This window comes from Clarias gariepinus, chromosome 16, assembly GCF_024256425.1.
Source record: "Clarias gariepinus isolate MV-2021 ecotype Netherlands chromosome 16, CGAR_prim_01v2, whole genome shotgun sequence".
NCBI classification, from domain to species: domain Eukaryota; kingdom Metazoa; phylum Chordata; class Actinopteri; order Siluriformes; family Clariidae; genus Clarias; species Clarias gariepinus.
Genome location: NC_071115.1, coordinates 17,148,726 through 17,176,698, shown reverse-complemented (window position 1 = coordinate 17,176,698; position 27,973 = coordinate 17,148,726). Strand labels below are relative to the sequence as shown.

The following is a 27,973-nucleotide window of genomic DNA, read 5'->3' as shown; positions in this document are numbered from 1 at the left end:
GGTCTGTGCTGTGTCTCAAAAAGCCATATTAAAAAGTATTTCTTAGAAGATCTAGAAGTAGATTGCACACAGGGGGCACTTAACTGTTTTGTTAGAAGTGTACATGGTAAGCAATAAACTGAAAACTGTCTATACAAGAAGACTTTGAGACAAAGATGTAGTTTGGTGTGACATCTCATCAAGCTGTACGGCTTCCAAGGTTTATGTGCGACTAAATATTCTATAAATAACACAGCTCCCATATTGTATTATTACTTTAATAAATTTACACAGGTCTGAGAACTCTTCCAAAGTGTGTTTAATGCTCCAGCTGAAATAACGCTCAGAAAATGTATTTTTTTGGTTCTCCCTTTATTCTATCCTCCTACAAAACATACAGTATGAGTGTTCGCTGCTGAACCACACTCCACCAGAGAAGTTTAAAGGTGAGTAAACAAGCAGGTGGAAGATATGAGAACACAATCTGATTTGCACAGCCAATACAAAAAAAACTAAACAAACACAAAAAAAAAAAACTTAAAAAACCCCAGCCCTATTTTTTTGTTTGTAGACACACACACTGGAGACCCATCATAACTGCTTCTCTTTGAACAAAATTAGATTCTTACCTATTTTGGATTGGTCCTTTAAAGCTGGGGTCATATTTTTTGGGTTCCCCTGTGAAGACAATTAAGGATACCTTAGATATGTCTTAACCAATCAAAATAAAAAAAGTTATCCAATCGAAAATAATACAATATTAAACAGACCTATAAATAAGAATCGCATAAATTTTGTTTATAATGGATTTTGGATTTGATGTTTGATATTTAGGGCTGCATGATGATAGGGGAAAAAGAAACAAACAAAAATAATAAATAAATAAATAAATAATCATACTGTGATTATTTTGACACATTGTGGTTCCAACCTTAATTGTGATATTTAACTATTAAATGTACCATTTACCAATTAACGGCACAAATCTCAGATTTTTTTTCTTAAAGCATTAAAAAGAAAAACACTTAAATGATCGACACATTTAACATACATTCCTGACATTGGTGGCTCAGTTGCAGGTTTCTATATATTAAACAGAGCCAAAAATAAAAAAATTAACAAACAAGCACACACACATCAGGAAAAAAAAATGTAAACTTATAAATATAAATATAAAGTATAAATGTGAGTACTAAATATATTGCTACAGTACACATTATATATAGATATTATATGATCATTATATTAATAATTAACATCATACTATTTTTCTTTTCCTGAAGAATGTATTCATTTGTTGGCTGATTGATTTTACCTTATATAAATAAGAGAAAGAGCAAAAAAGAAAGAGATGCACGTCTGTAAAGTCGTGGCCAAAAGTTTTGAGAATGACACAAATATTAGTTTTCATAAAGTTTGCTGCTAAACTGCTTTTAGATGTTTTTTCAGTTATTTCTGTGATGTACTGAAATATAATTACAAACACTTCATACGTTTCAATGCCTTTTATCAACAATTACATGACTAATGCAAAAAGTCAGTATTTGCAGTGTTTGCCCTTCTTTTTTAGGACCTCTGCAATTCGACTGGGCATGATCTAAACCAAGTTCTGGGCCAAATCCTGACTGATAGCAACCCATTCTTTTATAATCACTTCTTGGAGTTTGTCAGAATTAGTGGGTTTTTGTTTGTCCACCCACCTCTTGAGGATTGACCACAAGTTCTCAATGGGATTAAGATCTGGGGAGTTTCCAGGCCATGGACCCAAAATATCAAAGTTTTGGTCCCCGAGTCACTTAGTTATCACTTTTGCCTTATGGCACGGTGCTCCATCGTGCTGGAAAATGCATTGTTCTTCACCAAACTGTTGTTGGATTGTTGGAAGAAGTTGCTGTTGGAGGGTGTTTTGGTACCATTCTTTATTTATGGCTGCGTTTTTGGGCAAAATTGTGAGTAAGCCCACTCCCTTGAATTAAAAGCAACCCCACGCATGAATGGTCTCAGAATGCTTTACTGTTGGCATGACACTGGACTGATGGTAATGCTCACCAGACAAGCCTTTTTCCAGATGCCCCAAACTATCGGAAAGAGGCCTCATCGGAGAATATGACTTTGCCCCAGTTCTTAGCAGTCCATTCTCCACACTTTCTGCAGAAGTTCAATCTGTCCCTGATTTTTTTTTGTTGAGAGAATTGGCTTCTTTGCTGCCCTTCTCGACACCAGGCCATCTTCCAAAAGTCTTCGCCTCACTGTGCGTGCAGATGCGCTTACACCTGCCTGCTGCCATTCCTGAGCAAGCTCTACACTGGGGGCACTCCGATCCCGCAGCTGAATCCTCTTTAGGAGACGATCCTGGCGCTTGCTGGACTTTCTTGGACGCCCTGAAGCCTTCTTAACAAAAATTTAACCTCTTTCTTGATGATCCTATAAATTGTTGATCTTAGTAGCCACAATATCCTTGCCTGTGAAGCCATTTTTATGCAATGCAATGATGGCTGCACGCGTTTCTTTGCAGGTCACCATGGTTAACAATGGAAGAACAGTGATTTCAAGCATCACCCTCCTTTTAACATGTCAAGTCTGCCATTCTAACCCAATCAGCCTGACCATGATCCAGCCTTGTGCTCGTCAACATTCTCACCCGAGTTAACAAGACGATTACTGAAATTGTCTCAGCAGGTCCTTTAATGACAGCAATGAAATGCAGTGGAAAGGTTTTTTAGGATTAAGTAAATTTTTAGGGCAAGGAAGGACTATGCAATTCATCTGTTCACTCTTCATAACATTCTGGAGTATATGCAAATTGCTATTATAAAAACTTAAGCAGCAACTTTTCCAATTTTTTATATTTATGTAATTCTCTAAACTTTTGGCCACGACTGTATGTGTGTTATAAATTGCACAGGGCCAGTTATGCGATTTTAGATTTTTATGCGATTAATTCTGAGATTTTATGAACTGGACCTACTAACACCCATTAACGCAATAACAACCCACAAACATAATGCATTTCCCATAAACATAACAGCTATTACATTTGTAGGAATTTGTTACGTTTTAAGTTTGTGGCTTAAAGTTTGTCCATTACATAGACCTTAAAAAAATGGTTTGTCAATTCTTATTACACAGACCACGATCAATCTCAATTTGCTTTTATAATCTTTGATAATCTGACTTAGTTGACTATATTCATTTATTTGCCCTACATAGTTTGTGAGCACATCAGTTATAGCCTCGAGCCTGCTGGCTATATAATCTGTCAACTGGATTTTCCAACTTCTAATGTATTTCAGCCTGATGTCTGGAGACAGCACATCACATCACAAGCATAGCTCTGCTCGGCTATATAAGTGAAAATATCCGATTTAGGTAATATTAAATATATATAAATTTGTTTAAAATATCAATTTTTTAATTTAAGATTAAAAAATGCAAACATAATGGAAATTATTTCCATACAGACTGAGTGTTAATTTTTAAGCTTCTCTTAAAAAAATAATAATAAATGCTTAGAATTGCAAAAATGATCTTGCAATAGAACAAATAATAACTTAACTTGATTAGAAAAAATTAAGACTTGAAATAGGCTTAAGCTTATAGTTGGTTTGTTGTAATCCTATATTAAGAAACAGTACATATTCGACTAAACATTACATAGACATTTTCACTTAAACAAGTGGTTCGCCATCACTACACAAGAAAACATCTAATATTTATTAGCATTTTGCTTCGAGGAATGCAAACTCTAAATAGGATTTTAAATATCCTTTTCATGATTTTTATTCATTTTCTTAAGACTTTATTTTAAAAATGCATTTAGGTCAAATAAGTGTCACTTTAGCTTTTGGTCTCATAAAGGTCCCATGTGGAATGCTGTTACAATCTACTAATAGTAAGGGGCCTTTCCCACATTCTTGAACCTTATCCAAACCAGTATCTCAATATCATAGGAAATCCTAGGGAGATCATTAGGATGTTTGTCAGAATTCAGTACAGCTCACTGGGATTCAGGAGAAATTGCCACCGTCACAAACCTTTCCGGTCATTGCTAAAGAATTGCCATGGCTGCTATGCTCCTGCTTGTTTATGTGACTTCATGATCATGTTGGCACATCAGTCCTATGGAGCGATTCCTAAACTATGCAGCACTTGTTAACCAGTGTAGGTGGGTGCATTTAAAATTGCCACATACTGCACTATGTAGGGTGGTAGCACCCTTTATTTCCTTTAACAATGTAGTGCACATAGAAAATACTTAAGTGCTTAATTTTTAATTGCTGTGCTGAAATATATGATATTATATATATATATATATATATATATATATATATATATATATATATTTTTTTATTATTTTTTTTTTTATGCCATTTAAATTTAAACAGTAATAAGGAGCATGGTTATGAAAAGGTATACAAAACAGAGGTATCCAGGCTGTTGCTAACAGATGAGCTAATAGGAGGAAAAAAAAAAAAAAAATTATTATTATTTTTTTTTTTTTTTTAAGTTCATCGACTGTTGACCACAAGTTTAACATAGGTCATAACAGAGTTAAAAGCACAAGTGATTAGTACATTTTGTGGCTAATGCATAGCCAGAAAAAAAAACATGTAATATTAAGCGACCAAGGACCAGCAAGAATCCAATTTGGGACAGTTTGGCATGCTCTTGTAAACAGTTCAGGAATGTGGGAAGGCCCCCGAGTAAAAGAGATCTGTGCACGGATTAAACTCATGATGAGCTACTGGACTGCCACATGTTTGTCATGTCACCGCTGTTACTATGGATTTAACATTCATTTCATTACCCACCACCGCCTAATGCTCATGCCAGTTTTAACTGTTACTGTGAAGTCCACTTACACAAACCCCTGGTTTCCACACACGCTTACATTATTAACCCGCTCGCTAACTTAACCTAAAAACACACACTTTATGCTTAATTAAATTTTAAGTTAATTTAAAACACCACTGATTAAAACATAAATGGATCTGAAGCACAATCAACAATGAGTATAAAAGAAATGAGAACAAACATCAGCTCTCTCCTCTGAATTGTACCAACACAACTACCAACGGACATTCCAGCTTGATGACTAGACAGACTCGGGCTAAGATGCCTTCTACAATGGGATCATATTGCAGCTCAGCCACTGAGTCATATCCTTCCCACAGTCGTCTACATGTTTATATCACTCTGTCCTACTCCCACCAGTCTTGAAAACTAGATGCAAAAGCTTTTGTATCACCAGCTCAAGATGTCCAAGTAGTTTTTGCACCATTTGTGTGGGAAATACGACAAACCCTGATATCAATTCTCATAGTCATTTCCACAACACATGATGGAACATGATACCAAGATAACAAAAGTTTTTCATTAGGCTTATTAACTATAGTTTCAATTACATGTTGGTATCATTTGGTTATCTTGTTATTGAATTTGCAGTCTATCAGTCATGTAGACATCTTCGAAAAAAACAACGTGTCTCCCAACAAAACTTTGCAGAATCATTCAATAGCATCGTCTTAAGTGGTAGGCGTGGCTGGAAAGGATGTTTGGATTGCATTCAGGATAAGGTTCTTTGCCTGTGGTGTGCACATCTGAAATGTCATAAGAATATCAGATGATTTTCTATTTTTACAGGAGATCAGCAAGTGCACCAAGATTTATGTATTTTCTTAGATTTTGTATTTTTCATGCCTAAACCCCACCCCACCAATCATCCAAAAGTATAGCTGCTGAGCTGCTTCAACCAGAGCTAAACAGATATCATGGACACTCACTACTGAAGGTGCGTTAGGCCCCCGCAAATCACACAAAACCCCCAATCTTCTCTAGTGTCTCCACGTTGCCTGATGAGACGATGAAGCAGAACTCAGAATGGGTTCTCTCCTCTCAAGTTTAAAGTCAGCAAATAAAACTAAAGTTAAAATTGATGTGTAAGCTTGACATTGCACCTCCATTTAGATCAGGGGTTCTCAAACCTAATATTCAAATCTCTAGATCTCATTTCTATTCAAGGTCAAAAGGTAGGGTTGGTGATATAGCAAGTTTGGGGGGAAAAAAACAGTAATTTGCTTTAATTTACAAGAATCGTACATTTCTGTTTAAGACAATCTGAGACAATATACATTCAAACCCAGTAGAAAAACATGCCACTGTGTAACTTACATTCAAGTGCCAGAAAGATTTGAAATACATTCCAAGTTAGTGCAAAAGTAAAAAAAAAAAAAGCACTGTTTTCCTGCAAATTGTTGCTTGCAAACCTAAACAGCTTCACCTTTTAATGTTAAAAAGTTTACAAGTGTTTTAGAATAAATTTTAACTAAAAAAAAAAAAAAAAAATCTTCATTGACTGATTTTCATGTCTAAACAAAATAAATAAGCAAAGTGCATTTGGTTTGATGCCTGAATAAACTGATTAAACAAACCAACCTTAAAGGACAACACAAGACACAGTAATATCAAAATGCTTTTGAAGTAAAGGTTACATGGTGCCCTAATCGGCACGTCTAAAAAGTGTACAAAACGATGGCCGCGTTGCTGTATGTCTCTTTTCAAAAGAGCAACGATTTTTAAAAACTCCAGCTCAGAAAAAATAACCATCATGCATGAAACTGCACTGGTGTGCGTGTACACGTAATGAACCTCAACTCTGCAGTGCTACCAACTTTGGCACCTTGTGGCGGGGGGCACTTAATCAATAACTATATTATTTATCAGTTAGCTTTACATTGAGCTTGAGGGTTATATTATTTTATTAGAAATTAGTACTTCACTAAAACATGTCTTTTCACTAAAACTTTAGTTAGTAACTTGATGAAACAAAAAATCTCAAAGCAAAACATAAAGCAGCAGCAATAAAATCTACGGATTAATTCAAGCTTAAAGATGTTGGACAGCAGTAATGGTAATTGTGTTGAAAGGTTATGATACAATGATTGTGATGAGGGGGTGTGGTCAAGGGTCAGGGACGGGTTCAAGCCAATTGAGGCATGAAGTACCTGATAGTGAAGCAAGTGGACAAACCTGAGGAGAATATGATGAATTAGTGTGTGTACATACACTGTATAAATACACACACACCATACTCCTGTGTGTGGGTGTGCGCTGCTGTGCGTATATTTAAGACAAAGTTTAGTTATTCTCACACTCCACATGCTACTCACACCCTCTACACGCCATTCTCACCCACCAACTCCCAACATGAAACAGAGACAGAGAGAGACAGTACACGCGCATGCAGAGTTTTAAAGCTGGCTACAAGGAGTATGCATGTGTGTAATGCTGTTTGCTAAAAAATAAATAAAAAAATAAAAAAAGTGCAAAGCATGTTTGTAAAAGACTAAGAGGCTTTTATTTTAACCATTTGTGATACACATACCTGAATAACATCAAAATATATATCTTTTTTTTTTTACCTTAAACATGAATACATTTAACGCAGACAGTTGAAAAAATTTAAAAGCAATTAAAAGAAAAAAAGGCAGATATATGTACCATCATGCAATGATTAAAACCTATAGCAACTTGGTTTTACGGTAAGATGTCGTGAAATTGGCACCAGTAAATAATTATATATAAAGGCAGCGAATATAGTAAAATAAAATCAAATACAAAAAATAAAATTAATACGTCTCTTGAAAACCTTATAGTCTTGAAATCGCCTACAAAACTGTTTTGTATAGGGCTGAGATCTTATGTTAAAAAGCTAATATTTGTTGAATGATTTATTAAAAATAAAACCTGACTTTGCCCCCAAACCTTACAGAAGTCTGGCTTTTAAAATCGCCAAATCTCACTATGCATTCTCTTAGAGTGCTAAACATTAATCCTACCCTATCACACATCTAAAGAGGTGCTGAATCTATGGTGGAGTCATTATGCGCCGTGTGATCCTCCACTACAAATCAGCTGTACACTTCTCCACAAGGGGTTTATACAGGGACCTCGAGCTGCCCCGGTGACTGTACATCAGACACCTTGACTCCTTCACACCGGCCAAAGAGTGATAGACCTTCAGACTGACCAGAACTTAGTACCATTTTCAAAATTCTTTCCAACTTTTGCACAAAAAAGGGGTTAAAGGGGACATGACAGCAGATAAGAGCTAAAGCAAGAAAGAAAAGACCAATGTGACATGACCCCTCTTTTTTTTTTTTTTTTTTGTAGCTTTGTTGCCTTTTTTTTTTGGGCCTCGTCATTTTTGCAAAATGTGAGATGTGAGAAACTCGTTTGTATCTAGAAAGAAATCAGAGACCTCCATGGGTTCTCCAAAAGGCGCATCCAGAAATTGACTAACTTCATCCAATTATATATGTTGAGGTAATCTACTGAGGGGTTCTCTTTTGTCTTACCATTCTTTTCCTCTACAGTGTTCTCTGGGATCCTGCCTATGTTTTCTTTAGCTGGGCAGATTTCCCTCATTATCGCAGCCATTTTTCATCTGATTGTCAACATTTCCTGCCACTGAACCCATATTTCCTACTTCAACAAAATTATTCTCCGTTACTGCATTTTTACTCTCCACCAATGTGGCTCCACCTCCTATAACTTCAAGACCGTCCAGTTTTTCCCCCACTGCTGCCCTCTTATGCCCACACCCCTCCGACCTGCTTCCGCACTAGCCTGTGCTTTCTCTCTTTTATGTATGATTCTGAAGGAAATCGCTTTGGCTTTTGACGGCTTTGTTGATCCGTTACGCACATTATATTTGCAAATTCCAATCAAAATGTTTCATTTTCGAAGAACTGGAAATAAAAACCGAACTTGCATCAGTAATTATCCACATTCTCTTCGGGCGTGAACCCTTCCCGTTAACCTGACTCTCGCTTGGCTGCTTGGCCAGGCCCGCACCAGCACTAAGTCTTTCCCCTTTTTCTATAGGCTGTTTGCCTTCACGCTATTACTCAGTTAACTCCAGTAAACCCATCACCTTAAAATCTTTCGCAGTTCGCACAAGAATCAAGTGCGAATGAGATCAAATAATCAATGATTAAATTCTTTGCCAACTAATTTGATCAGATTATTCGATTAAAAATAGAATTTAGTCAAAAATGTCAGTTAATCGCTGCACTCCTACTCCAGAGTATCTTTCTACACATAAAGCAGTTTTGGTGTTCACAAAAATACAGCAACAGCAGATGTAGTAGATATGTTGCAGATGTGGGGCATACCAAAAAGTTCTGTCCATGTTGTAGTCTGAGACAAAAGCAAGTACTCATATTAGTACGGGCCAGGGGTAGCTCAGTGGTTAAGGCATTGGACTACGGTTCAGAAGATCCCAGGTTCAAACCCCACAACCACCAAGTTGCCGCTGTTGGGCTCTTGAGCAAGGCCCTTAACCCTCAACTGCTCAGATGTGTAATGAGATCAAAATGTAAGTCGCTCTGGATAAGAGCGTCTGCCAAATGCCTAAATGTAAATGTAAATGTAAATGTAGTACTTGGTATTGCGAAGTACCTAAAGGGAAGTACTTGTAATCTGTCTGACAAAAAGTAGCATTTGTGTTCTGACTAGGGGTGTAATTGCCAGTCCATTCCAATTTGCAAAAGAGTGAAATTTGACTAAAACAAACCATCAATTAACCAGCATAAATATAATGGCACACTGAAAAAAGTAAAAAAAAAAAAAAAAAAAAAAAAAAGACACACCATTGTGCATGCATTTACTAGCTTCTTTTTTAAATTTCCATTCAATCTTACAAACACAAATTTTCCAACCTGCCCCGCGCCTGACTGTCTGACTCTGGAGTTCGTCCTTGGTACACACACAATTCTATCATATCTAGCATTATCTGTTTTAACAATTTTAGCTACAGTAGCTCTTCTGTGTGATCTGCCCAGAAAGCTTCCACCTGTCTCTATAATAAAAAAAAAAAAGTGTTTGTTCAATTATCATTTAGGAGCTTTATTAAATTGTTTGTTGCTGACTGTCAGGAGCCACCGGCAGCCGTAACCCTGTATGCATTGTTTTTGGTTACTTTTCTACATCACTGGCGTCTAGTGGTAAATGCACAGTCCTACCATGTTTTTTTTTTTTCACATTTAGCTTATCATGTGTGTTAGGTGTGCTCGAGGCTGCTGTGCAGGTGTGAAGACAAAGGAGTAGACTAGAAACAAACAAAAGAAGCCAACTGTACAGTAAACTGTATAGGCTTTTGAGAACAGAGTTTCCTTTTTGTCTTTTTGTACACTGAAAATTCTGCTGAGAGCAACACTGAGTAGCACTGAGTCTGACCTTAAAATGCATGGGGAAGTTTAATCTGAGTTTTATGGTGGTGGTGCATCAGTAACGTGGGAAAAAAGCTGAATCAATCTCTCTTGCTCAATCGCTCACTCACTCGCTGAGTGGTCTTATGTGCGCGTGTTGCACCTAGAAGGTATACACAAAAGGCGCTTCTTGTGCACAAAGGAGGCTGAGAATAGTTGCAAAACTTTTTGCCTCTCTCAGTTATACAGAAACTACTTTAAAAACCAACAATTTTATATATATAATATATATTTTATATATTTATATATTATTTTTTACATTTATATTTTTATAAAATCTGTTTGCCAATGACCCATACCATTTAAAGGTGATTACACATGACCTATTGACAAAATGCATTTGAACCCGAAGGAGTAATAAAAAAATTAATAAATAAATAAATAAACAATACTTCAGTTATTAACTTTGCCTCAATAAGCATATTATTCATAAAAAATACTTTTTTTTACAATAGGTGTTATTGATTTATTTAGTAATGCTTATGAAATAACAGTTTTGTTCGTTTACCTGTAGAACGAACCTACCTTGAGTCAATGTCCAGATGTTACAGCTGTTATTCAATCCCTCTCTATTTCAGGGTGAGACCGGAAGAATGAATCGATTTGCTCGGTAGCAAACTTTTATCCTTCTTTAAACATGTACAAACATTTATTGTGCTTATATGTACTTACTAAAAATGTATATTTTTTTTATATATATCTAATAATATTAACCATTTTAATGGATTAATTTACCACACAGGCATACTAAAATGGCATGCAACAAGCCCGGCAAATTAGACTGGCTCCTGGAACGATTCTGCCAGCAAAACAATTTTAACATATTTTTTAAGGGAAAGTCTGAATCACAATTGTGGGATGTATAAAACCCTCTTGGTGTGCAGTCTTAGTGTGCCCAGGACTTACACACCCTGCACTGCAGCCACACTTCTCACGATCGAGAATAACTGTCTAGGCATACATACAGACGTCCTCCTAGTCTAAAATGTTGAACAATATATTGTATGTTATCTGCCTTCACATCACTGCATATCTTAAGGACAGTTGCAACTGTTCCCCCACCCTACCAGCCAAGACAGAACGCTGCATGCTATCTAAACAAAATGACCATGACCCATGATGATAACGTCAGAACGTTAGAAGTCAACAAAATAGCGATTTAAACTAAATAACGTTTAAGGAATTCGTACATGACGTCAGAGCAGTCAGCAGCAGAAAAATACTGTTGAAGAAAAAAAATGCTTCCAGAGAAAGAGTTTCCAACAAAGAAATGTGCATTATGAGGGTCATAAACCTAGCACGTCCCCTGTTGCAACTGTCCTCACTCTCCCCTACTATGAAATTATAAAAACTATCCCTACTCAGGTTATATTAAAACTTCTGTTGGTCTTATTAGCACTTTGTGCTCGAGGCTGCTGTGCAGATGTGAACGTTTTACATTAGTCCATTTGTAACTGCAGTGCAAGCAACAATAGATGCCCTACACACAGACACGCAAACTCCATGCGCACAGACCACGAGGGGGGAACCAAACCCGGATCCTGGAGGTGCAAAGTGACCGTGCTATTCACTAAGCCGCTGTGCCGCCTTCCTAAAAATGTTTAATAAGCCAGAGTACAGAGATCATTTTTGCCTTACTCTCGTATAATCCTGTCGATTCTTCTGCTGTAGGTGTGACCGTTTTAAAATCCATTTATCGATTCTGTACAATTTTATCCCAATATCTGGTGTACAATGCATCTCTTGAGATCATTACGTTACATTAGGGAATCAGACAACCATTAAAAACAATATTTCCTTCTAATCTTGTTACATTTTATGACCTTGTTTAACATTGCCCAAGCTTACCTGTGATCATCCATACTACATAAACATGCATTTAGATCACACTGTCAGGTCATTTTGATATGCTGGAGGAAATTTCTAGAAAGAACTAGGACTTTTGACCTTTTATGAATAACAGACAGAACCTACTACAGCTCGGTGTGGTATGTAAGCAGACATACGGAAGAATTAAAGGGTGGGACCTGGGTATACACACTCCATTACCGAGCTCACACACACACACACACACACAGAACCAGGACAGAGGTAGCAACCAATCAGTAGTAATAACTACAGCGTGTCGTATCGTTTATCAGATTCCGTTTGCACGTTATATTTACATCTCGTGATACAATCTCTTTTTTCCAGTCATGTAGTGACGAAAACAAACCACAAAAAGTACAGACAGCGTAAATAACACTGAAAAGCGGATTCAATTACAGTAGAACGCACACAAAGGCATTATATGGAGAGAGAACGATATAAACTTGTGATAAAGATATAACAAGAGTATTGTTTTGGCTAAAAGCAGAGACGCTATGTAGAGCTCCTAACGCTGAGAAACGCGCCACAAAGCTGCAGCGCTACAGAAGCAACAACAACAGGAACGCGTGCGCGGAACTCAAGTCAGGACAGGGTTTTCCGATGAACCTCACCATTCTTTCCGTAATGATCTTCCTCAGGCATTCTGCGGCTTCTGTTTTTCCACACTCGGCTCCAGCACTCTCCTCTCCTCTGGAACTGGAGTTCAGCCCGCTGCAGCTGTGTGTGTGTGTGTGTGTGTGTGTGCGCGTCTATCCTGTAAAATCCGCACCACGCTCACTCACTCCCTTTTTTTTTTAACTCACTAACTCCTTATCTCGTTTTTCAGCGCGTTAATGAACACAGCCCGTCCCTCCAGGCTTTCTTAAACCGGTTTAACCGGTCTTGAGCGCGTTCACACACTCAATCGCTCGCAACGCGCTCCGCACTTACTAGTTTCTCTCAGTTTGCATTGATTCCTTCGATGTCCAGTTTTAAACGCGTTTTCTAATTTCCCAACAGAAGTGCGTACGAGTGCAAATCGTTTTCATTAGAAACTAACGACACAAAAGTCTTGACACGCGCAGAGATACTGCATATAAACTTTAAAGCGTGTGCGTGCCAGGGTTTAAACACAACCGTCAGTTCCGGTGCACAAATCTAATTAGTCAAGACCAAGAAAAAGGGGCGTTTCACTCTCTGTGTGGGTGTGGTGTTCAGTATATATAAACACACACTACAACAAGAGAAAATATATGGCTTTCTTCTGATGGTCACATGACTGCATCAATGATGGCGTGATGTGTGACTACTGACATCTTTGGAGGAAATATAAATACTACACAATAATAACAATTGTTGAAGTATGTTTTGGACTATCTGTGTGTGTGTGTGTGTGTGTGTGTGTATATGTAGGAGCATCTCAATAAATTAGAATGTTGAAAGTGGATTTATTTTAGTAATTCTATTCAAAAAGTAAAACTTATATAGTATATAGATTCATTACAGACTAATATATATAATTTAAGTGTTTTATTTCTTTTAACTATGTTTTATTTATTTCATTTAATTTTGATGATTATGGCTTACAGTTAATGAAAACCAAAAATCTCAGAAAAATAAAATAATGCAAAAAAAAGTTCAATATTGGAGACATGATGTCGCACTCTAATCAGCAAATTAACTCAAAACACCTGCAAATGCTTCCTGGGCCTTTAAATGGTCTCAGTCTGGTTCAGTAGGCTACACAATTGCTAAAGAAGCTGGCTGCTCACAGAGTGATGTGTCCAAGCACATGGATGGATGGATGGATGGATGGATGGATGGATGGATGGATGGATGGATGAATGAAAAAGTCAAAATTAAAAGAAATAAACACTTGAAATATATCAGTCTATATTTAATGAATCTGATATGAGTTTCACTTTTTAAATTGAATTACTGAAATAAATCAACTTTTTGATAATATTCGCCAATCAGCCTAATCTGCATGTCTTTGGACTGTGGGAGGAAACTGGAGTGCACAGAAAAAAACCCTCAAGCACAGGGAGAACAACCACACACAGAGCAATCTCCATGCGTTCTTTAGGAGTTCCAACACATGGTAAGAGATTCTTTCCAATAACATATAACATTTGACTTGAAATATGACAAAAAAATATTTAATCTTTAACATTAATGTCCAGATATAAGACGAGGAGCTATAAAGTGAGTCTAGCTTCTTCTGGATTTGTTTTGTCTAGTAGAGCAAAAAACAAAAATTATCAATACTGCATCTGAAATGTTTGTCAATTGTGGGCGTAACGGCCAGAGAACCGGTCGACGTTCCCAATGTAAACATCCATTAACCAAGATATAAACTCATGAAACAGCGCTTTCACATGTACAGTGCAGCGCAGCATTCAGTGTGTTACACAGGAGCAGCGGAAAAATGAACAAAAGCAAAAGATGGCATCTTTGCAATCATGCGCGCAAGAGAACTTGTGCCAGTGTGCAAGTCTATGAAAGAATCTAGCGTTTTATACTAAAAAGCTGCAAAGAAAATACTTTTAGCAGGGTGAAAGAGGTGAGCATTATGGAACAGTATAATGCACGAACAAGACTAATAAAACAATATTTTCTGACTGTCCTGAGTTTGAATGAAATTAATCTTAGTACTTTTATTTTCTCTATGTGAAAACAGATGTCATGCCTATTGTTTATTAGTACAGTTTCCTTATCATATGCAGAAACAAGCCTTACTTAAAAAAAAAACTAAAAACTAAACAAGCACTGTTATGCTTCTGCATTTTCCCCCCCACCTTGGAAAAAAGAAACAAATTTTTTTTTATTCCACTTTGTCCCCCTCATCTGACTGAGGATTTCGCCCTTGAAGTTACTAAATATGAATTTCTTGTTCAAAGCCCTGTTGCATAAAAGCTATATTGCACTTGCAACCTTGCATTTATACCCAACCTGCTGCCACAATGAAGTTTATTTTCAAATAATTGCACAACCTAATAATAATTGCAATAATTACAATAATTGTTTTTATTCCTCTTATACCTAATGCTTACAAGTTTAATAATTAAAAATGTACTTTAGTTAATTTCCATAATACATTGTAACAGCAATAACAGGCTTTCCTTTACCATTTTCTTTAATTTTTTTTTTTTTTATAATTTAGCACTTATGGTTATATAGAACTGACAGGGTAGATATAGATAGCCAGTATAATTTGTCTGTGTATCAGCTTGGCATCACGACACCTGCATAAGAGTGCTTTTTATTGTTTTTACAATTAGACATGTGCTGTATGTATTATCCGTGAACAGCCCTGCACACGAGTATAAATAGGGTCAGATGCATCCTGCGATCATGTTACTCAAGCTCCAATCACTCAGAGCACATTCGTACAGGGACCTGCAATGTGTTCTGATGTGCCGTCATGACCTAAAAAAAATCCTATGTTGCTAGGTTTGCAGTTTTCCCAAACTACTACTGAACTGGCCAGCCAGACTATTTATCTGTGATTTGGTTTGTAATAGAGAGGTGGGAAAAATTGTATTCGGTTTTGTATCTTGATTCTTTTGCATGGCGATTCATGTATCGTCACACTGGCTCCAAAAAGGAGTTGTTGTTTTTTGTATATTTGAGGTTGTATAATGTTCTTCCATAATCCTGCAGGTGGAAGCTCTACACTAGTCACACAGCACAGCATGCAGAGTAATATGAGACAATTATTTGCCAAGAATATTTTTTATGGATATATTCCATATGAATATATTTTAAAAAATGAAATACTAAACACAGTTTTTGAGAACATGTCCTAGTCCTTCCTAGGTATTCGCTGACACACAGCTAGGTGCGCCTCAGATTTGACATGAAAAACAAAATTACTTTAAATCACATGTTCAGTAGTGCATTTAACTGCATTTGTAATTTCACCTCAAATTAACTAAATACTGAGGCTCATGCATTTTGCACTTATCTCTTTCCCTCATCCTCATAACATATAATTTTATTTATATAGATAAAAAAATAATTATAATATGTTATTTATAAAATATCTTATTCAATATTTATATCTGTGGAAAAATGCATAGATCTGGTGCCATAACCTGGTGAAACCAAACTATAGCTAATGTTTCTAATACCTACTTATGTCTTTCTCTCTCTCTTTCTCTCTCTCTCTCAGAGTAACTGCTTTTACACAGCCTATTCAGGAATGTGTGCATGTTTCTCTGCAGAGCATGTGCTATTGTTAGAACACCCTTCTCACGATAACAAAACAAACAGTTACAGGAGCAGTAGAGCGAGGGGGAAATTAACCTTTAATTAATGGCATCACTGTATTTGACTGTTTTATTTTTTTAATCTGTGAGAATGTGTGTGTGTGTGTGTGTGTGTGTGTGTGCATATGGTGCCCTGTAATCAGGGGTGAATGGCATGAAACGGTGGCCTAGTGGTTATCACTGTTGCCTTGCACCTCCAGGGTTCGGGTTTGATTCCCGGCCAGGTTTGATTCCTGTCTCTGTGTACATGGAGTTTGCATGTTCTCCCCTTACGTTGTGGGTTTCCACAAAAACAGTACAAAGACTTGCAGATTCTCGAATTGCCTGTAGTGTGTGAATGAGTGTGTATGAGTGTGTTCCCTAAGATGGATTGGCACCCTGTCCAGGGTGTACCCCGCCTTGTGCCCTAAATCCCCTTGGGATATGCTCCAGGCCCTGAATACAGGATAAAGCGGTATAGACAATGATTTCGCGAGTAACATTCAGCACGACACTCCAGTCCCATGGGTGGCACTAATGCACCAACCACACATAAACTCAAAAGAAGAATGTTTGCTAAGGATGGAAGTGTTTTGTATTTGCTGCAAATTTTCTGCATTTTTATAGAATTCATCAATTTTAGACAATTTATCATATGTAAGTTTACCTTTAAAAAAATATTTCAAATTGTGTATCAATTCTATAATTCAATAAAACTTACATTTGAATTACAGAACAAAATCTAAGCAATTCTGGCGGATATGGATCCCTTTGTGAGATCTACTTGAACAATCATGACCCTAGTCCTGCCCAACTTTCTTTCCTCTTGCTTTTTTTTTTTTCTTTTATGTTCTCATACTGGACTGTTTTGCCCTTTAGTTTTTCTCACTCTTTTACAATAAACACATTAATATTTGTGTTTAAATGTTTGCTGTTGTATATTGATCTGGCTCTGCTTTTTTGTTAAAAATCAATTTAAAAAACAAAAAAGGATCGAATAAATTGTACAAATTCTATGAAACTTTAAATTAAAATTTTATTTGTCACATACACAGCCATACACAGTACGATATGCAGTGAAATGCTTATACGACTGCCAGTGACCTTACAAAAATAGTAAAAGCTTATACATAAGAAATAATATGAATGAAAGAAATATGTTAAATTAAATTAACTAGTAAAATATGCTGTACAAAGTAAAATATACTGTAATAAAAGAAATATGTTAGAAAAATAAGATTAACTAGTGCAATGTACTGTACAAAGTAAAAGTAAAATATACTGTACAAATAAGAACGAACTATCTATTAAAAAAAAGCAAAATATCAATATAGCAAATATAGAAAAGAAAATAGAAATAGAAATTTGTCAAAAACAGAAATTTTAAATTTTTAAATGGCTGTGGTGTGCAAAAATGCATATTTATTTTGTTTAATTTTTGGTACTAAGTACATTACTGGAGTTTGGTCCTGAACTGACCAGCAATTTCAAGACATATGGAGGAAGAAAATTCAGGTATGAGCATTCATTAATTTATTCCTCTTCTACACAACCTTATCCCGTATTCAGTCACGGGGTTCAATTTTTATTATTACGTGCCAAATGTATGCTGATGGTGTGAAAACATGATTGGAGCAAGCTCAGCAATTACTTGACCACAAAAGAGTGACATGCTCCTTATTTAATCCCTGCTGCTACGATGTGATTTTAAACTTGCATGTACGGTACATTTGTACGATTGTTAACTACATTTAGTTCATGTAAAAGTTACATTGAGTGCAAAGTGGGTTAGAACATTTATTATTTTACAAACAAAATGAAGAGATTTTTTTTGTTCTTGCAACACTATATACCATTTTTACTCACATTTCACTTTCTGTGTGAATTCCACTGCCTCCTTCTTGTTACCTCTTTTCTAGTCGTGCCATTGTTTTCTTCCTCTTTTTTATGGGCAGCAGGGAAAGAGGAGTGAAGTGTAACCAGAGAAAAAGGCGGGATGTGGGTCGTGTATACGTCACGGCTTCAGCTCAAGCCAAAAAGAAAAAAAAAATGAAAATGGAAGCTGTCTTTGAGTGGAATCAGTACAGAAAACCAGCTTGCACGAAAAACAGGAAAGAGACTTCCAGCTGCCAATTCAAAGCCAAATCCAAAAATACTGGCCAATCACAAACGTCAAGCCATGGTTTATATTTAGCCCTTGGTTGCATTTCCTAATTTTTCAGAAAAAAATGACACCATCTGGATGCTGATATGACAAACAATAACAGTAAAACCATTTAAATTTTATTATTTTAAGAGATGTCTAAGTCAAACCAGGACTTCGTGCAGAAGAACAGAACACAGTTATGAGAGTAAAAACTACTTTTTTATTTCTCTATATAATCCCCTGCTACACTAATGCACTTATCCCAGTGTTTCACTAGTGCTTGGATACCATAAAAGTAGAAAGGAGCCATGATCAGAACCCTTAAAGACTGGCCTCCCAGGAACTCCTTTAATGGCACGAACATATGAAAATGATCTGGAGCGAGGTGAGCACTGTATGGGGGTTGTGACAATAACTCCTAGCCAAGTCAATTTAATGTACAAAGTGTTGGAGAATGATTGTGTGTACAGTTCTCACAGACTGATGCGTCTCTTCTGCAAGTTATCTTCAGATTTTCAAGGCTCATCCGTTCCAACTGCAGTGAGCTCTAAGCCACCTCGGCCCAAGATCATCATTCACAGACGCATGGCTTTCTTTAAAACCTTTGCACCATTTGATTGTTTTTTCGGCAGCTAGGAGCCTCATCCATCATCAGTGCTTGAAGTCTTCTGTAAATGTCCATCAATTTTATGCATTCATTTATAAGAAAAGTCCAAAAAACATTATAGATGGTATAAAAAATTTTTTACCCGTAATTTATAACCTCATCACATTCTGAAACCAACATAAAGCCTGAAGCCACTGTGGTTCTGCATTTATTCCAAATAAAAATTTTTTTTTGCTTATTTTCTTGTTCAGAAGTCCGATTCATACTTTATACTGTTATTGCTCTCAAAGAGGCTCTAAAATATGTCCACCTTGACCAATCCAAAACATCTGCACCAGCAGCTCCATGTCAGAAAATAGAGCCAAGCTACACTTTAGGGATCAGGCCTTTAAAAAAAAAAAAAGACTCCTGGATCAGATTTCCAAAGACTCTACACTACCCTTTAATTACAGACGGCAGTGCAGATCCCTATGATTTGATGGCTGCATATAGACCAGACCCTCCACTGACATTCACCACAGCATGCTTATTACAGTAACATGAAAATGGGTGTAGCTGAGTATCTTACACACAGACAAAAGTACATTGCAGAGCTATTCTAGTCTTTCAGTTGCTACGTAACAACATGATGGCCAATAAACTAATCTGCTAAAATTAATGACCTCTAGCTTAACGCCATTAAGCGATCACTTCACATGTCACAGCTGAAGGTTTGTAAGTACTGACACAACACATCTTGTGCTTTGATATGAACTGTTAAGGTTATGGTTAGGGGCTGCGCAATTCTTGCTAAAAGAAAAACAACATTTTTTCATCACAAGGATAAAGATTATGACTCTGTTAGGGTGAGTCAAAAATTACTCTCACTTTGGTTATACTGAAATTTTTGTCTTATCAGTGCATTCTGTTCCACGTCCCACTTGTAATTTTGCTCAAAAGAAGAGCAGCTCAAAGCGGTTTGTTTTTTTGTGGTCTGAGGGCGTACCTGTTGCCGTTGTTTAGACTAAGAATTTCTGCAGCAAGTATTTTTTTTCGTCGCAAATAAGTGTGTACAAAAGGAGGGAATATTTCAAAAAGTGTTAGCCATCAAAAAAGGCACGGGACACTTGTCCACATCCATGGCTGACGACAACATTGCCTCCTCCCTATAGTCCTGATTGATCTTGCTGCATCGGACTTTCACCTCTTCGGTCCCCTAAAAGCAGCCCTACGAGGACGAAACTTCATTTTTGATGAAGAAGTGAAGAAAGTGGTGCATTCGTAGCTCGCAGCTCCACACTAAAATATTTTTTAAATGAGGAAATACGAAAGCTGGGTGACAGATGGACAAAGTGTCCTAAAAAGCAAGGAGATTATGTCGAGAAATTATGTACAGTACTTGTCTTTTCTAAAAGTTAAATAAAATGAATTCTACAGCCAGAGTGTAAATATATATATTTTTTATAAATGTCTCACAGCCCATATGCAGTATCCTAATGGCCCACTAGGGGCCCACACTTTGGGAAACACTGGACTAGACAAAACGTAACACCATTTTCTGTATCTTTACATCACATTGCATAAATGCTATGTCAGGGCAAAGATACTGTACCATGTCTAAAAACTGCATTAAAGGGAAATGCAAAATGTACAAACCCTTGTACTTGTATCTGAAAATAGGATACACCCTCAATATCGTCTACTTACTGGTTCCTCTTTCTAAGAAGCAGACACATTGTTCCTCTCTGATTTTCTTGTTCACACAGTGGCTTAATGATCAAACTGTATGATAAGACTTGGGAATGCCTAACGGGATGCAAACTGCTCATTTCTAAGACTGCAGCTTAAATGCTGCAAACACTGCTCAGATAGATCCAAAACAAGTACACTGCTTTGTTAATGCTGTTTCTGTTCTACTGAAATAAGCGAACACAGCTTAAGAGCTTTAAGTGCTGACAAAAAGCAACTCATGAAACAGTCATGAACTGTTACCGTTATAGATGTGGGCAAACCAGCCATCCTATTCTCATCACTGTACACGATCCACTTTATGATAAATCACGTGGTAAAATCACATGGTTTATCCCATCACATGCTCACTGACTGTCTCACTCACTCATTCTCTATACGCCTTATCTTGTACAGGATCGTGGAAAGCCTGGAGCCTATCCCAGGGGACTCTGGGCACGAGGCGGGATACACCCTGAACAAGGTGCCAGTTCATCTCACAAGCACACACACACCTACACACTATGAGCAATTTGGAAATGCCAGTTAGCCTTCTGTATATGACTTTGGAATGTGGGAGGAAACCAAAACAACCAAAAGAAACCCACCAAGCATGGGGAGAATATGCATACTCCACACACAAACCCGAGGTGTCAATCTATCCTTCGACCCTGGAGGTGTTTTAGCTGTAGGCAACAAAGATGAACTAAAGACATTTGAGCAGGTTCATTTTCACAGACTTTATTTACCCTTTCTAATGGTTTGATGAGAAAATTAGATGGTATTAGTTGTCATAATTTAGACATGGTAGTCGCTTAAACAGTCCTTAAAAGGCAAGAAATCTTATGTAGTTGGACCTTTACAAGTTTTAGTTGAAAACTCCTGAACACAGCATACGGTGTAAATCTACTTATTCATCTTCAGTATCTGAGTTTTCCTAGCCAAGGTTGAGGTGGATCCAGAGAAGACTACACCCTGCTTGGGAAAATATTCTTTCACCTGAACCATGATTATTTGGACAGTTAGGTTTTCTTATAATTTTCTTATATTGTATATTTTTGTCTTAACTTCTATAGATATACATTCCTTAGCTAAAGTTATTTTCTATATTTTTATTTCCTATTTTATTCCATATTTATTTCCTATTAATATTCTTTTTATTTTTAAGGTCACAGATGGTCAATTAAGCGTTTCACTGCATATCGTACTGTGTATGACTGTGTATGTGACAAATAAAATTTGAAATTTGAATTTGATACAATGGCTACACAGCCCCATACACAACAAACTACAACACACTGTATGTTCTGACACCTATCAGAACCAACATTAACTTCGTCAGCATTGTGAGCTACAGTAGCTCCACTATTACGCTATTACACGCCTAATAGTGTTATTACACGCCTCTACTACACAGGCGCATCCAAGAGTCTCAGCTGCTCCTGACCCTGTTGCCAGGGTTCTGCCAAATTATGCTGCCTAGTAAAAAAAATGCCGTTGTCGCATGAGAATCTATCGACTCGTGCTGGCTTGTTGAAAAATACTAAATGCTAAATGGGTAAATGTATTGCACATGTTACTGGAGCATGTTACTTTATTAGAACATATATGTATTATATAATTAAGTGGTAGCATATTCTGATAGATGTCCCAGCAAATAATGCTCCCAAAATATAATCAACAAAATCAATGAAACAGTTCCCAAGCTTGTCTGTGTTTGCATGCACAGAACTGTCAAGCAGCAAAAAACAATAGGTAGCATGGGTTGTCAGAACACCAGTATTCTATTATGTTTTGGCAAAACCGTATAGTTATAAAATCAGTCTGTGCTAATTTTTCATAATCTCCTACTTTTAATAGTCCTGGTGCTGCAAAAAATATAGTACAGGTTTATCTGAGGTAGCATTTCCTGACTTACTGGTAGGACTTTGTGGCATGTTTTCAACCTTATCAGCTTTAACACCGGTAGCACTTTCTGACATGTTGATTTAAGGTTATCCATCAATCCATTAGTTGACTGTTACATTAACCATGCAAATAAATAAAATAAGCAATGAAATAAAACACACAGATGATTAAAAAATAACCTTTAAACACCAAACATGATTCATGGGTGGAGCTCAACCACACCACTAGGCAAAACTAACACAATATTTTCACAATTCTCACAATCAATCAATCAATCTTTATACACCCATGGACACTATGGACAACTCCACGCACATCACATCTACACTACATGTTCACGTTTACATTCTGGACCATTGCACAAAGTCACTTTCATAACCTGCACAAAGTCACTTTTCTATGCATATTTGCACACCATTATAGTTCTATGTGTACAATATATTTCTATTTTCAGGTTCTATTTTTTCTAGTTACATTTTTATTTAAATTTTCTATCATATTTCTTCTATTGATATTTATTACTTATAAGTTTTAATTCTCTTTTTCAGGTCACTGGCGGTCGTGTAAGCATTTCACTACATTTCGTACTGTGTATGACTGTGTATGTGACAAATAAAATTTGAATTTGAATTTGAATTCTAAAGCAGGAAAACGGCACGATGGATTAGTGGTTAGCACTGTCACCTTGCACCTCCAGGGTCGGTGATCGATTCCTGCCTCTGGTCTGTTTGTATGTTCTCCCTGTGCTTGGTGGGTTTCCTTCAAGATACTCCAGTTTCCTCCCACAGTACAAAGACAATCAGGTTAGGCTAATACATAGTCGGTCCTAAAATGAAAATCGGACATCGAGAAGGCAACCTGACCCCATAAGTAACCGGGCCAGAGGTAATAACGGATACATATAAATGATGGGTGAGAGAATCTACACAGAGCAAAATAACAACAAAATCATGGTACGCATGGGTAATATGAATAGATAGAACACCACTGGTTCACTGGTTTTCCTTCCCAGTCCTGAGCACTGCACACTGGAAACAAGCAAGAGCTGCAATTTAGGAGTGGCTCCGACCGAGTCGTCTAGCCATCAGAATCTGTTACTCAAACTATTGATTGCCCATTTTTCCTGCTTTCAACACATCAACTTCACTTGCTGCCTAATATATCCACTTGCCAGAGTAATGAGATAATTAGTGTCATTTACTTCATGTCAGTGGTCATAATGTTATGTCTGATCAGTGGAGCTTAACAGAGATATGTAAAGTGAAGATTTGTTTTGTTTTTGTTTGTTTAGTTTTACTCTGACATTTAGAGAGTGGTCATGGTTTTAATCAGTGAGGATCAGAGTAAGCCTTCAGGGGGGCGGGTGTAAACACCACCGGACACAACACCGGGGTTAGAAGCCCCGTTACTGGGTGTGAGGAATAAACCAACCGCTCAGCTGGAAACGCAGAGACACGACGTCACACTTCCAGCCTTTTTAAACCAGGTCCACTTTATTCAGTCTCTAAGAGTCAGAGACAAACTGACATAAAACTTCAATTACACCCGCAAACAGCTCGCAGAATCACACATATAATGTCGATTTACTGCGACTGAAAACAAATCTAACCCAGGCCAGTATATATATGCTGTTATTTTATTTAGAACTGAGTGGATTTTAACTCACCGTATTTCCGTTCCTCGCCTTCTACATCCATCTTTTAAAATGTGAAAACCCCGAGAGTAAAGTGTTGTACAGTAGCAGCAAGACAGCGGCAGACTGCGTTACAGCCACAAACACTTATTCAGCAGAAAAAACGCAGCGCCCAAGCGTCCAATAGGAGAGAATGAAGTTTTGATTGACAGCCGTAGCAGCCAATCGGTAGCGCTCACTTATTCCGCTGTTTAAGACATCAGAATGAAGTGAGGTCATATATACTGTACATAAAAATACTATGAAACAATCCTTGGTATATACACATGTTTTTCCTGTGTGTATACAATTTTGGCTGACTTTGTATGCTTATATTATGATACATATTATAATCATACTATTTTTCTTTTCCTAAAATGTAAATTTTTTATACACACTGTATCAGAGATTTACACAAAAATAATACAATACCATATAAACTATGATTGGGGTATCTCAATAAATTAGAATATTATCAAAAAGTTTCATTTCAGTAATTCAATTCACAAAGTGAAACTCATATATTATATTAAGTATTTATCTCTTTTATTGTGATAAATATGGCCTGCAGAACACCTGCAATTGTTTCCTAATCCTTTAAATGACACAAAAGTTCACTGCTTATGTTTCAAGTTTCAAAGCAAACATGTTCCCCCAGTACAATGAAATTCTTTCTTTGCTGTCCCCAATAAATGCCACAAAAAATACTAAAATATAATAAAAGGAAAGAAAATAAATATAGGTTTAAAAAGATAGCAATATGTTTGAGCAAGTCCGCTGTGAGTGTGCAAGGCTGCAGTGGGTGTGCAAATTGTGCAAATGATTGTTTAAATGATGGTTATTGTGCAAATTATTGTTTAAATGATGGTTATTGTGCAAATCATTGTGCAAATTCCACAATGAATGTTCACAGATCAGTGTCAACAGTCAGAGATACAGAGTATATACCATGAAAACTCCTGTCAGCTGTTTAGGAGTCTGATGGCAATGCAGTTCTCCAGCAGACTTTGCGATAGTAAATGCTCTGCAGGGTCAGCAGCAACGTCCATGTGACGTCTTCACCAATCTCTGCAGGCGTTTGAATTTGTTAAGTGTCCAAGTGAGGTCGTCCCCTCTGCTAACCAGCCATATGGAAAAGCTGGGTTTATTTTTCAGCAGGACTTGGCATCTGCCCACCCTGCCAAAAGTACTGATACTTAGTTTAAGGACCATCAGGTATAAGGACCATGGTATCCCTGTGCTTGATTGGTCAGCAAACTTGCCCGACCTAAAGACAGGAAGTTGTTGGGTCTGGTGTCTTGCATCTTCAAGATGCAAGACACCAGACCCAATAAATTTCTTCCTGTTGACAACAGTACAGAAGAGCTGAAGCCCAGGTTGCTCTCATAGCAGCCTTAAGCTCTTTTGTGTGGGACTGGTGTCTCGCAGAGCTGATGGCCACTATCGGAGCAACCTAGGCTTTTGCTCTTCTGTGCTGTTGTCATACTTTTCAGCAGTCCAACATTTCTGTGTTAAAAATCTTTTTTTATTGGTCTTAAATAATATAAAAACTCCTCATCCAAGTGCTAATCCGTCCTTCATATCAAGAGCGATGGTATCATACCATCAGTGTCCCTTAGATGACCAGCAGCCGATGTGCTTCCCCGTCTGGGGAGGGTCATTTTTCAGGCTGATAACTCTAAATGAACTTCTCGTCTGCGGCAGAGGGAGATTTTGGTCTCGCCCTCCTGGGATGGCCTTCATGAGAGCCAGTTTCATAATGGTGCTTGACGGATTTTGCAAATGCACTTGACAATACTGTTCTTGCAAGAACTATTACAGAAAGGCTGACCTCTGTGTCTTAAAATAACAACTAACTGTTGTTTTTGTTGTTGTTACGTAATTACTTAATTCCATGTGTTATTTTATAGTTTTGAAATCACCAGTATTGTTGTAGAATGTAGAAAATAAATCACTAAACAAAAACAAAGAAATTTTCAAGTGACCCCAAACTTTTGAACGGTAGTGTACAGTATATATTATAATATGAGTTTCACTTTTTGAATTGAATTACTAAATAAATCACTTTTTGATAATATTCTAATTTAATGAGATTAAATTACAGTACTGTGCAAAAGTCTTGGGAACATACAAACAAAAAAACATAAGAAAAGATGCTTTTGAAAACATTTTTACATAAAAGAAACTTCTATAACAAGCACTATGGGGTAATAAAATAAACAGTTAAGATTTGCTGTGAAAATTCTGCTTAAAACAATAATGAGTGCTAGATACAGCTTTGTGCAGTTTTATAACTAAAACAGCTGGATAAAACATCTATTAATTTTAGGGGTAGCTCAGTGGTTAAGGCATTGGACTACAGTTCGGGAGGTCCCAGGTTCAAATCCCACGACCACCAAGTTGTCCCCTGTTGCGCCCTTGATCAAGGCCATTAACCCTCAACTGCTCAGATGTATAATAAAATAAAAAATGTAAGTCGCTCTGAATAAGGGCATCTGCCAAATGCAAATTTTAAGCTATGTTTGGAAATGTTGAATGCTTCTTACATAATAATACAGACATGATAAACATGAATAACATTTGTACTACAGATAACATGGTGCCTAAAACCTTGGCCACACTTTCTAATTTAATTCTAAGGGTGTTTTCTGGTTTTTATTTCTTTGTGTGTGTGTGTGTGTGTGTGGTGTGTGTGAGAGAGAGAGAGAGAGAGAGAGAGCGAGAGAGAGAGAGAGAGTACTGTTTATATATACAGATGAGCCCAAAATGTAGACACACTTCAAGAGTTGTTATTTATGGCCTTTTTTAAAACTTAAATTAGATTATGTGTAGCATAATGTTTTGTCTAAAGATGTCAGTAGTCGAACCATCGTTGATGCTATCATGTGTCTGTCAGAAGAGAAGCATATATTTTTCATGTTGCAGTGTGTACAGTATACAAACATAGACATAAAACACATCCACTCGAATCGCCGCACTACAGTGACATCTAGTGGTCAATCTACAAGTGCAAACAGAATAATGTTATAATAGTGTTATAAAACATTCTCACGTCAAAGATTCAGATACACACTGATAACTGACTTTACCTACATTAGCTATGTTTGCATGGATACTATTTATTCAATCCAATTGAAATATATTTGACACATAGCAATGAAAATTACAATGTCAAAACATTTGTCTTAACAGCATTAAACATACTTCCTAATCTCACTGTCAGTTGCATTAAAGTATAATTATAATAAACCAGTAATATTAGCTCACAAAATATATAATAGGATATATAAACTTATGTCATTATTTATATTTAATTAGTTTAATTATTATATTTATATGTTTATATTTAATGTTGTAGAAGCTTTGAATGTATTGTGTTGGTTTCAGGTTTGGTCTGTTTAGCTATGGCAGTTAAGAAGGTTTGGATTTTTCAAGGTTGTGGGGTCCAGACTCTTTTAAAGGACCCAGAATCCACACCAGTGCCCCTGCAAACAAAGTTGTTTACACCACCTCTTTGATTCCAATTGAAAAATGAATCTTGATTGCCCTGCTGGATCTAGTTCGACTCCTCCAGCTGTGCTGGAA

At 36.9% G+C, this 27,973-nt stretch overlaps 1 protein-coding gene across 3 annotated transcripts in view; it reads right to left on the bottom strand.

Annotated features, from left to right (window-relative positions):
• Positions 1–24,491, bottom strand: part of LOC128544389 (choline transporter-like protein 2) — a 42,101-nt gene extending 17,610 nt beyond the window's left edge. For 2 of the 3 annotated variants that reach the window (XM_053514440.1, XM_053514442.1), the window contains exons 1-2: positions 24,383–24,491; positions 609–657 (exon numbers count right to left, since the gene is read on the bottom strand). In XM_053514440.1, the coding sequence (XP_053370415.1) occupies positions 609–657; positions 24,383–24,413 (80 nt within the window). In that variant the 5' untranslated portion in view covers positions 24,414–24,491. Of the gene's footprint in view, positions 1–608; positions 658–12,730; positions 13,243–24,382 lie in introns of those variants that run through there. The other variant, XM_053514441.1, reaches the window with a different exon arrangement.
• Between the last annotated feature and the right edge of the window lie 3,482 nt (positions 24,492–27,973).